This window comes from Abrus precatorius, unplaced genomic scaffold (assembly GCF_003935025.1).
Source record: "Abrus precatorius isolate BTA unplaced genomic scaffold, Abrus_2018 Scaffold5, whole genome shotgun sequence".
Taxonomy (NCBI): Eukaryota; Viridiplantae; Streptophyta; class Magnoliopsida; order Fabales; family Fabaceae; genus Abrus; species Abrus precatorius.
Window position 1 is genome coordinate 837,022 of NW_020874395.1, and position 12,684 is coordinate 849,705.

General features: G+C 27.2%; 1 protein-coding gene across 2 annotated transcripts; it reads right to left on the reverse strand.

Moving 5' to 3' along the window:
- Positions 1-1,812: 1,812 nt before the first annotated feature.
- Positions 1,813-7,023, reverse strand: LOC113867492 (protein farnesyltransferase subunit beta). Of its 2 annotated transcripts, XM_027502856.1 has the most exons (13): positions 6,768-7,023; positions 6,572-6,677; positions 5,594-5,629; positions 4,864-4,946; positions 4,688-4,741; positions 4,300-4,351; positions 3,935-3,999; positions 3,778-3,834; positions 3,596-3,668; positions 3,398-3,484; positions 3,192-3,324; positions 2,937-3,061; positions 1,813-2,268 (listed from the first exon to the last, which is right to left on the reverse strand). In XM_027502856.1, the coding sequence occupies exons 1-13, from the start codon at positions 6,977-6,979 to the stop codon at positions 2,032-2,034; spliced, it is 1,320 nt and encodes a 439-aa protein (XP_027358657.1). In that variant the 5' UTR covers positions 6,980-7,023; the 3' UTR covers positions 1,813-2,031. The 2 variants fall into 2 exon arrangements, with proteins under 2 accessions (XP_027358657.1, XP_027358658.1); XM_027502857.1 differs by lacking the exon at positions 5,594-5,629 and having other exon boundaries at positions 1,908-2,268.
- Between the last annotated feature and the right edge of the window lie 5,661 nt (positions 7,024-12,684).

A 12,684-nucleotide genomic window follows, 5' to 3' on the forward strand; every position in this document is an offset into this window, starting at 1 on the left:
AGAAGCTAAAATTGTTTTTCTTTTTTATTGTAAGATGAAAATTATGATTATCCCTGTACTTTTTTGTCTTTGCAATATGAGATGTAATTGTAATTTGGGTTTTTTTTTTCCTTTTGGGTACAAATGCCTTTTGGATATTAATTACCTGTTCTTTTACTTGAAATTTTAAAACTTTCAATTTAAAAGGGGACAATAAAAGAAAAAAAAAACATTTATCTTTTGGTTTGAGGATAGGACTACTATTTCACTTCAAATTTTTTCAAAAAAATTACTTCAACATTGTATAAGGGCACATTATATGGCTAACAGTTTTCAAGCATAACTAAGTCACAAGAGCCTAAATCACCCGTCCATAATATGCTTCATTAGGCCTATGAAATTGTGATAATGTCGTAAAATGTCCTTCGATCATGGCTGATCTTTCGCTTCAAACTTTTTGTAAAACATAATTTAGAAAGGGGTGATAAAATGATAAATTTTAATCCTATGATATATAGATGATGAAGTTAACACAAAATGATTGTTTATCATTGATTATAAACATTTTCTAGCATAACTATAAGTCACAAGTAAAGGACCAAGTCAGTTGCTTATCCCATGAAGTCCATAAGATGAGCTCACTTTGTCAACTTTTAGCTTAAGACAAGTGTGTTATTTAGATCAGAATTCAGAAACAATTTTTAATCTCATTGTAAATCTTCATTGACGCAAAACTTTTTTTATTATCAATGTTGTCTTCATCATGCTACTGTATGTTGCATGCCTAACCGTTGAAGCCTCGAGAAATTTAAAATAAATCCACGAAGAAATTAGTGGCATTTACGGTGATTTAAGTATATTAAAATTTATTCGTTCATCAAAGTGAACTCGAAGAGGTGAGATTAGTTTGGAGAAAATTTAGAGATTGGGGTCTGTCACGACAACAATTATTCCTGCATTTGATTTATAAGCAAAGTTTTCAAAACCTAAAGGGTCATTTAAGTTTAACCAATGATACGCTAACCTACAGTACACGTGATCCGTAATTAAAACACTAACTAAATCGTGATCAAAGTCATTTAGCCAATGAAACACTAGTTCAGCATGGTGTCAAAATTTGTTTTCAGGATTCACCTAGACAAAACTTTGTAGGTAAAGGAATGTTAAAAACATACTCTACAAACACTCTTTTAAACACTATCAATTTTTAAGTAGAAGTCATTAAATTAGAAGTAAAATTCACATACTTTTATAAACTTTAACAAATAACAAATAATATTATTAAATTTTAAAATAATATTTTAAAGAATGTTGCTAGTATTTCTTTTGTAGGCATTGCATCATTAGTAAATTACAAAGATCGAGTAAATAATGAAAATTAATTTCACTATTATTAATGAAAATTTTTTTAAAAAAAGTTACAAAAATGTTGAAGTTGTAAATACAAGTTCAATCCTTAATATAGTATCCTTTGTTGACAAATTAAAATAATTTATCATACATCAAATTTAACCATGGATCGCAAAAAAAAAAATTTATTTCTATTTCATATATTTTAATAAAAAAACATTGACCTAAATCTTTAGAATTGAGTTAAACATCTAATAGTAATATTTTTTTTAGTAAAAAAATAAAAGATTTATTATACTTTTGTATCTCCAATATAATAAACAATTTTTTCTAATAAAAACTTACATTTAGATATTTAATCTCAACTCTTAGATTGGGTTAACAAAACCGTATTTTATTTACACTATTTAATGCATCATAGCCTACATATGGCGGTCCCACGGGCTAAAAAAGGAGCGCGCGTGCACCCAAAACACACAATACAACAGAAATCAACTTATATTGAAAAAAAAAAAAAAATACAACAGACATCATCAACTTCTGTTTCATTGACATAATATCCACAACAATAATTCCGAAAACCTAGAGACACATAACCCAAGTATTCGAGCACTGTTTTTATCATATTTACTAGTAACTTTCCAATGAAATTATTTTACATTATACAGAGAAAGCTGTTGGTAGCTAAAATCTAGTCACCAGTCACGACCCAGCAAAGAATTCATGAGCCTCGCGATATCGATCTAAGACAACATTAAAGAGGGGATGGATAGGTTCTAAGAGATTAGAATAGGGTCCCAATACTTCCTTCGGCAACGGTGGAGAATCTGGATGCTTTGACCAGCTATACTGGCACAATGAGAGCCCACTCAAACAGTAACATGTGTGATAGTGATCTCTACGTTTACCCGGTTTGTCTCTCAATCCACCCTCTTGCTCCTGCATCAAGCACATATTGGGGTGACACCAAAGGAAAAAAAATTGCAAAGAGGAAGGATAATGAACGCTGGCACGTAAGATGTCATCATCACTCAAAAGCATTAGTTTAATCACTTACAACCAATCGAACCTATAAAGGGGAAAAGCAGTATTCTTTAGAAAACTGGATCAATGCATTATGTGATACGACCAATGCATTGGATAAATAAAATAATGCAAATTTCAACAAATTGAAGGTAGCATCAGGTACATAGATAGATGGTTGAAGTAAGGATATCAATCAAATGTCGAAAGAGGAGGTTGGTTTTAACAGGAAAAAGAAATCAATTATTAAAAAGGTTGAACTTTGTTTATCAATTGTCCGAAAGTGCAGTCAACTGATTCAACCCCTTTTTTTGGGCAGAGTCAAAGTGATTCAACTAACATTTTGATTCTGTCAAAGTTCAAACTTAGCAGAAATTTTAAAATATTTAGCTCTCATCCATCACAATGATTACAGAACATAATGTCAGGTGAATCAAAACTTCAAAATTTCAAATTATTGGACAAGATGCATTCATATAAAGCTGAATTTTCATTTCAAGCTTTCAAGGAATCAAGAAGGCATCTTAAGAGGTAAATTAGAGGCACAAGGATCAGTATGGGAAACTAGTAGATAAAATGCAGACCTGTGCACATAGGAGAATATATTGCTGTAAAGCAATGCTGTGAAAAATCGGTTCCTGTGCCGTCCACTCATTGATAAAGTTATAGCCAATATTTTTAAAATCGGCAGAACAAGATTCATTAGTGCCTGTGAGAATAAGAATTTAAAAAAAGTAAATTATTAATATAATGTGGAATGAAATTAGAAAGAAATATAGGTATTAAAGGGAAAAGTTACAAAATAAATTTTTCAAACATGTACTTCAAAGTCAACCTACCTTCATGACTAGTGGTCCCATCCAAACTTTCTTTTTCTTCAGATACATCAGATCTTGGAAAAATCAGTGAGGCTTGTTCCATTTGTTTGTCCATAATAGAATATAATCTTTGCAATAGTGCAACAGAACCTCCCTGCTTATTTTCAAGTTTCAATCCAACTATATCACAAAGAAGATTGATAAAGAAAATATAAAATTTAAATCACCTGCCAAAAGGAATAGCATCCGTCCACCAATTTATTTGTTCTTCCCTGGAATCCACATTCCTTACCTTGCCGAAATACCACCCACTCCTAATGCAAAGCCTCACATAATTAAACCATCCATACAACTTCAAGTGTTGCCAACTTCAAAAGTTCATATGATTAATTGGAAGCCAATAAGGAAAGGAACAATTCTCTTACAGCTAAACGAGGCAGATCCAAACGATTAACCTCACCAATCAGAATCATTGCGGCTAATCCACAAAAGGTGTACCTTATAAATAAATAGTCAAAATTAAATGTTTCTCATACCTCCTTTGGTTTTTAATTCCATATATGATAGTGAAGAGGTAAAATAGGAGAGAAAGAATGATGACACATACCCACCATGAGCTTCAGAACCAGGCTCACCTGCAATGCCACCCTCATATGTTTGACAGCTGCAGAGAAGCACCAAAATATAAAATATGTATTGCATAATAACTATAAGACAATGCACTTCAAGCTGGAAAATTAAAGTTATTGCTTCTTCAAACTAACCTTAAAATGTAATCTCCAACATTATGGATCAGTTCATCATCCAAAATGTTTAAAACACTTGCAACCTGATTCCAACAAGATTCTGTGTTATGCAATAGATAACATTTTATACCAGCAATAGCATAAAAAAAAACCCTCCCACAACGAACATAAAATAGATGATAACAGTAAAAAAGTCTCACTCAACATCTTTAACAACCTTCAATACTAATTAGTAATATGCTATCTAAGCCATGTCTTATAAAATTAAAGGACCATTCTAATAACAATTATGTATGACGCTGATCCACCAAGTAAAATTTCTGACCATCCATACACACACACACACACAAGCATTTGTGAAATAAAGACAGATACCAACTTACAGAAATGGCAGTGTAGCAAGCTCGAACATCAATTTCTCCTTCATTGTGCATCCTGAATAAAGTATTTGGAAAGAAAGAATTAGAAGATGATGGTTTCCCGGATCAATTCTGCATGTGTCAACACCCATTAGATTAAGAAAATACTTTAACACATCACTTGAAGTCAAACCCATTAGATTTGTGCACAGTGACAGATTAAGTTCTGCACACATGGCACCAAATACACAAGCAAATCAAATCTGTCACCATTAATAGGTCTAATTTCTTGTTATCCATTATATATAAAAATTTAATGAATAGTCATCAGATACAATTAAAAATGGATACACGACATCAGTCTAATTTCTTCTTGTTAATTGAAGGCACAGAGATGAATAAGACATCAAACCTGAATCCCCCATTTGGTTGTTTCATCCGCCGGAGAAATCCACACAATTTATCTCTGGGAATAATATGTTCAAAGTACCAAACCAATCAATTCCAACCAAATGAAGACTTACTCTACCATATAAATAATGCAACACAACATCGTAAAAACTTTCTCTGAGTGCATAAACTGACCACCTATTAATTGATGCCAGGGATTTCTGACCACCCAAAGTAATAAGTGTATTAACTGCAGCATAAGTTGTTGCAAGATGAGGAATCTGAGGAAGATTTCAAGGATATTAATCATTAATCCATTATGCTTCTTGAACATTGAAAGAATAAACATGAAAGACAAGCAACTTCATTTTGAGAAGTTTTATACTCTTTCCAAGAATACAATTAGTCAGTTACAACAAAATGAAAGAACCTAGAAAATATAAGAATAAATGTCACATAAAAAATATTAGAATTACATAACAAGAATTCTATTTTTTGAAAAAGAAAGTGTACAAAAAAATACAGCCTAAACTTATTCAACTGATTTTGTCCCAATTCAAATATACTGCCTTCAAGCCACAGGATCAAACATGCAGTATAAGATCCCTTTGACCTGTTCTCTTTAGTCTTTGCAAAAGCAGCAGCTATATATTATACGTAATTATGGAGGCATATTTTACTTAATAACTAATCACAATATTAGTTAGTTTTCTATTTATATACATTAGAGTTGGCACAAAGAGACAATAAAATGTAGCTTCAATGAGAGACTCGGGTTGGATCCAAATTAAACTAGATGGGGAACCAAAAATAAAAAAAAATGTAGCTTCAAAGAGAGAGGTAGAGATAAAAGGTAAGAATCAAATTCAACAAAACCATAGCTTAGTAATCAAGTAGAAGTAAGCAAAAGATAAGAATAGTTGCTTGCCTGGCCTGGTCCTCCACAATATCCACCATTTGGATCCTGTTGGTTATAAAAGAATGAGAAATTTATGAGGGAATAGGAATGAGATAGGAAAAAAGTGGCCAGCCAAGAAATCCCGTCTTAAATTAATACTAAAATATGGTAACTGAAGGATCAGCCAGGCCATGTTTGGCACTCTTGATCAAAACCATTACAATGCAAAAAGTGAAAATCTATTTCCAGACTATTAAAAAAAAGAGGCACTCTACACTTAGTAATATAGGATATCATTTAATCATAACTTTTCAGCCATATGTATACATATATCCATTTTTCAACAACATTGATTGCTTACTTCAAGTTCAACTGTCTAATATCAAGGCCTTATCTAGCATGTTTGGATTTACAATTGAATGGACATAGATCCATGGTTGCTTCAATGCCATTACAGCCAGTTTGGTTCAGCATCAATATATTGTAAATGCACATTTAGTTCCAGAAGCAACTCTAAGCGCATGTTTGGAACAGCATCAATTCTAATCATAGGCACATTTTTGAAGCAAAACTGCTCGGAATAGCATTAAAAGGATGTGCATTTAACCTTTCCGAAAGCAAAACCCAACACACGCTAAGTTGTTTTGAAATGATGCACGTCCAAGGCACAGTAACATCCAACCAAACACAATGTTGTAAGTTCTGCGTTAGATTGATGTTTACAAGTTTTTAATGTGTTTCCAAACATGCACATTGCTCTACAAAATGAATATCTTACATAGTCATTTTTCTGTTCGTTTGCTTTCATGCATTACGTCACTGACTTACAAATAAAATCCCGTTGTAACAGTTCGCAAAAAAAGAAAAGCATATCAACTGAAAAAAAAATTCCAAACAACGGCTCAAATTTTTTGTTTATCTGCTTGAATTGATTACGTCACTAAATTACAAATAATGCAAAAGAAAAAAGTAAACAACGCAAAGAGAAATAGAATGAGAAACGCAAACCTGGCAACGGTTGAGAAAATCGATAGTGTTATCTTCAAGTTCGTCGTCGACGGATTCTCCCAACAAAGCAATGGAGTGAACGATCCAGTAGCAAAGCCAAGGTCGACTGCATAATCACAACATATCATTTAATCAAAAACAGGTAAAAACAATAACAGAAATAGCAATTCAAAGTTCAAACAACAGAGAGAGAGACCTAGCGTCCAATACGGAAAAGGAGGAACCGAGGTGGCGAAGTCCTTTGGATACAAACTCAAAGTGTTTATCGCGTTGAAGCTCCATCATGAGCGATTGAGCGCTGGGAGGAATGGTGGCGAAGAGATGGTAAATCTGGAACACCTGTGACTCTACCATCCACTGGTCGCGTTGACTCACCGTCGGACTCGGTTGTGCCGCCGATGGATCCATCTCTCTCTTCACTCCCACTGTGCTTCGAAACTGCCACAACCTTCTTATTTTGTTTGAACAACGGAAACTGCCAGAACCAACTATCATTTTCTTTGCTTTTCTACTATTGGGCTCCCAGGCCCAATCCAATTACTACTTTTCAGCCCGCCCATTTAAATTAGGAAAATCATGCGTTAAAATGTAAAGTGTGAGCAACTAAATGAAGAACATAAGAATGGTATTTTTTTTATTATAAAATCATAATATTTTATAATTCAAATAATAAATATTTTTCAATTATTTGTTCTCAATTTTTGGGGTTGAGAATAATATTTTATTTAAATTTAAAACCTAAACAAATTTAAAATTTTTAGTCTAACCTGAGAAAATCCACTTAAAAAATTACCCTAGTATAGATGGGTTTATATAAACTCATTACACGCTATATTGTTGTTGCATTTTTATTATAAATTATAATTATGTGAATCAATCTACATGAACTCCTACTTTCATATAGTTAAGCATAAACTACCGTTTTAAAGATTTGAAAAAATATAAGATAACTCGAATTGAAAGCTCTACGTTGAAATATTTTTAGGTGTAATAGGTGGAGAGAAGAGGGAGATAATAAAAATATATATATTAAAAGTAAAAGTGAAAGATATTATAAATAATATAATGTTACAAGAAGAAAAAATAAATTAAAATTGTAGAAGAAAAAGACCAAATTTTTATTAAGATAAAAATATTTTGAATACAATATAGTTGATTTTTTTAAGACAATTTGTCTAACAAAATATTGAAAAAAAATTTGCTGTCCCATAAAATGCCTTAGAAAACAAGTACTTTGTAATACACTGCACAAAAATTATGAAATTAAAACAATTTTTTAAATAAAAAACAAGTTCAAAGCATTGTCTATTTTTCAAAAAATAATTATTAAATAATTAAAATATACAATATTCAATATTTTTTTGTTGGTCTTATAGAAAGTATATGTGGGCCATACTAACAAGAGTGCTTTATAGAAAAAGTTATTCTATTCTATCCCAAGCTTTTGATGTGTCTCACTTTAAAAGTCACAAAACCCTTTTTTCCTTTTGTTTCTTCCTTGGTAGTTGGTACAATGAAAATACTCAAAAGCAATAATAGCATTATCTTTAATGGGCCTGCTTAGAGCAAAATCATGGACAATGTCCAGCAATTAACTGTAATGGGCCTGTTAAGACTCAACAGTTACAAAATGTCAAGGACCAATGGTTATTTTAACTTTTTTAACATAAAGTTTAATTTCTAAAAATGACTTAAATATAAACTTTAAAGATTAATCTAAATTATCTGTATACAAGTTATAAGTAATCAAATATTAATCTAAATTATTTTGACACAAATAAAGTGGCAACCAAGATATCTAAAGTCAAAGATTGTCGATAACCGATGGCAGAGTAAAAATATTTTGTCTTATTTTGATTATTAGTGACAAAGGTTGGAATCTGTGGCCCATCATAGACTGCAAAGGATAATCAGATTCAGGCATCTAATCTAATGGCAGATGATAGTGTTTGGTTGTGGTGCTTCGTAACGACAGTGGTGTCATGATGATTGACTAGTGACACGATTATTAACTAATAAGTGTTTTAAAAATTTTTGTAATACAAAATGTTCTTATTGCCAAATAATACTTTTTCTTTGTTTATTGTATACTGTCAGAGCATTATCTTTTATTTAACGAAAATAAATTACACAGATCAGTAAATCAAATTCATTATATTTAATATTTTTTATTTTATTTAAATGTTTCGTCTATTTGTTTTTCTCTAAATTATACAAATGATCAATATCTTACAATTATAAATTTAATATGTTTTACTGGTAAAAATAAATCAATATTCATAATAATAATTTAATTTATACTTTCCATATCATTTATATTGACCTAACTTTTATTGTTGATACATACTAATTATACAATTAATATTTTTATCATCATATATATTTAATATAGTATATTATTTAACGTTTGAATCAATCATAAAATGAGAAATTATTTTAAATATGAAATAATTATTATTAAAATTTAACTTGTTATGAATCTTTTTTTCAAATTTCTAAAATTTATCCCTTTTTTTATCTTTATCATTTTTTTGTTACCTTCAAATGTCACACATTCATTCCCAACAACAATTTTTCTATTCTAATATACAATAACAATAATCTTACTCATCTGTATTTTTAAAAAATATACAATATTAATAAACAATTACAATTATACTTATTTATATAAATAATCAAATTAAATTATTATTAAAACATACAAACATACTACTCATTTCACATATTTTATATTACAAAAAAATTAATATGTTACATATGTATTCCACATATATAAACTAAATATTCACAACAAATATAACATCAATTTTAACATCACAATAATATTAAACATTTACTAACATAATTCTTTTTATTTTTTAATAATATCTAAAAAATTAGTCTTTAATTTCAACATATATAAAAATATATTTACTAAATATTTATCAATTTTAATTAACAAAACATTTCAATTTTAATAAATTATCAAAAATACAAAAATTTCACCAAAATTTTCAAAATTTATAACTAATCTTACAATTTTTTTGGAAAGTCTTCCAAGTCTTTGATTTCAAGCCTTTCTTCATTTCAATCTTAATCTAGCGATAATAAGATTATATAGCCAAATTTTTTTAAATATTAAGATGTAGCCGCTAGTCATTGTAATTTTATTTCAGATAAAGACAAAATTTACAAAATTTATACACATGTAGTCATCTTAATATTTCGTCTTAAATGAAGACAAAACTATTATTTTATTTACATCAAAGACAAAAAAAATTCATTGGTCCACGTGTCACTTAAGTGACAAAATTAAATTTTAATTTTTTTTTTATTTTTCGTCTTTCTTATATACAAAATAACTAACACATGTCGTATTATATGATATTTCATCCTTCTTTTAGATAAATTTAATTAATTAAAAAATAAAAAAATAATTTTGTCTTACTTTTATACAAAACATGAATTAATGTGATAAAAATTTGTCCAAATAAAGAATTAGTTATTTTTAATTTTATTTTAGTAATAAGTAATTAAAAAGACATTATTAAGGCCATTAAACCGTACATATACTTTTTAACTTTAATAAAATAATGATTATGTAAATAATATAAAATTGTAAAATAACAATTATAAGGACTGTACTCTGTAGTCGACAATATAAACCATAGGGACATCTTTATGTCATCTCACAACATTTTATCCATCCTCTCAATAAAAAGTATTGTATAAAATATCTAAGGCTTATACTTATTATTATTATTTTAACTTTCACAATTTTTTGGATTTTTATATGATATTTAAAAATATAAAATTTTAAAATATTTATTAAATAAAATTAATTAATTTTATTAAATTAAAATATTATCTCTATATTTTCATAATTTTATTAAAATTTTGTATTTAAATATATAATAATTTCAAATTTTATATTTAAATTAATTTTCATTTTTTTAAAACCCATTTATGATAGGGGTTTGAAAAATACCCAAAAATCCGTTTTTCATATTTTGGAAGTTATCCAAATCCAACAGTCAAACACGGCTCTGTCACGTCAGGCCACACTATACGAATACGAGAGAGGTCGCCGACGGCAGCAGCTTAGTGTGCGTGGGCTTTTTTTTTATAAAATTTTTATACAGAAATATAATTTTGTTTTCAAAAATGATCAGCGATGACTTTTGATATATTTTTAAATATTTTATTATTATTTAAAAATCATTATTAATAAATTTTTATTTTAATATTTTTTAAAAATTGTTGTTATTAATAATTTTTGAGAATTTATGTTTTTATTCTAAATTTATATATTTATATATTACACTAAAAATTATCTTTGGATTTTTTAAAGTTTTATATATTTTAAAAAATATCATATTTCAGTATATATAATTTCTAAATAGTGCATATAAAAATACGTTTTTTTTATTATTATTAATTTAACATTTCTAAATTATGATTTAGATAAATATACATTTTGGTTCAGCATAATTTATAAATTTAAAAGTAGAAGTGTGTTTGATGTGCAATATAAAATTAATAAATATTAATATATAAAATTTATATAAAAATTATAATTTTATTTTTTAATTTAATATATATTAAAATAATAAATTAAATAGACTATTTAATTTTATATTATTAAATTTTAATTCAAACTTTTCATAATAGAAAGTTTATATTAGAGAGAAGAATATGATAAGTTTATAAAATATATTTCACAACTTATTATATCATATTAATTAAGTAAATATTAAAATAAAATTTTATTGTATTTTTAATTTTATTCATCAAACCGGCTAATACATAATTTAATATCTGAAATCGTTATGTATGTTAATTTTTAAAAGTAAGTCTATTAAAAAGGTAATTTCGAAAATGTTAACTTGTTAAAAAAAATCCTATTTAACTGTTACTTGTAAATATTATTATTTCTTAAAAGACAAATACTTGATTGGACGTGATTAAATTTTGAAATATAAATGTTTGTATTTTAAGTTTTAATTATAAATTTATTATAATGATTACAACTTTTTAAAAGCTAAAATTATTTAGTGTGATTGTGGCGACTCGTCCTGTGGGTCCAATATATATGCGCTTCAAAAAACAATTCCTCCCACTTGTTGCCTGGAGTATTTTTTAACACCAAATTCAAACTAATTTTTAATTAGCTTTTCTTTTAAAATATATCACTTATCCGTTTTTAGAGTTGTTTATAAAATATAAAATTTACTAATTTAAAATTTTTTATAATGTAAAATAGATTTATAAATTTTTACAAGAAAAATTAATTAATACTTCATCATTTTTCTTTATTTTAATGTTTTTTTTTTCTAATGTCATAGATCACGAAATATATTTGTGACTCTCGTCTGAAAATTTTTTGCACAATGTGAGATTTAAATATAAGACTTTTAACTTAATAGATTGACCACGTGAATACGAAGTTTAAAGAAGATTATTGTTTTTAAAACTTAATTATATTTTTAGTTTATATAAAAATATTATAATTTGAAAGTAATTTTTAAAACAATTGTTATAATTTAATCATTAATATTTTTATTTAATAATAAATTGAATAATAAAATTTCAATTCATTTAATTATTATAAATATTTTATTATTTACAAAATAATATAATATCACCGAAAAGTCCTTAAAATTTAGCTTTTTGTTTCCTCTATCTTTCCTTTTATCCTTCCTCTCATACTTTGATGTTTCAGATCTTGCAGTGTAAAAGAATCATAAATGACTACCATTTTATCACATCAACTAATTAATACTTCCTCTTATTTTTTTTTATAAAAGTAAAATAGAATATTTTTTAATCCTTATTATAAAAAATAAATAATAAATTTAAGATACATTAATTTTTAAATTTTTTAACTTTTCTTTTATTAGTAGTATTAAATATATAAATTACTAACTACACTATTTAATATTATGAATATTTTTAAAATAAAATTTATATTTATAAAAAATATAACAGAATTAATTACTTTTCTTATTTTTGATAATTTAATTTTTTATTTCTTAAAAAAAAACTAACAAGAATAATTATCGTACGCTAACATATAAAAAGATAAATTGAAAATAAAGTAATTGAAGACAAACACACTAGGGTTTGTACTTAAT

Bases quoted from the DNA above. Each gene is read 5' to 3' on its own strand.
- LOC113867492 (XM_027502856.1), bottom strand. From the start codon at position 6,979: ATGGATCCATCGGCGGCACAACCGAGTCCGACGGTGAGTCAACGCGAC. The intron at 3,325-3,397 runs GTGATTTAAATT...GAAAATAAGCAG, and splicing joins GATGCTATTCCTTTTGGCAG to GGAGGTTCTGTTGCACTATT. The intron at 3,062-3,191 runs GTAGGTTGACTT...TTATTCTCACAG, and splicing joins TGGGACCACTAGTCATGAAG to GCACTAATGAATCTTGTTCT.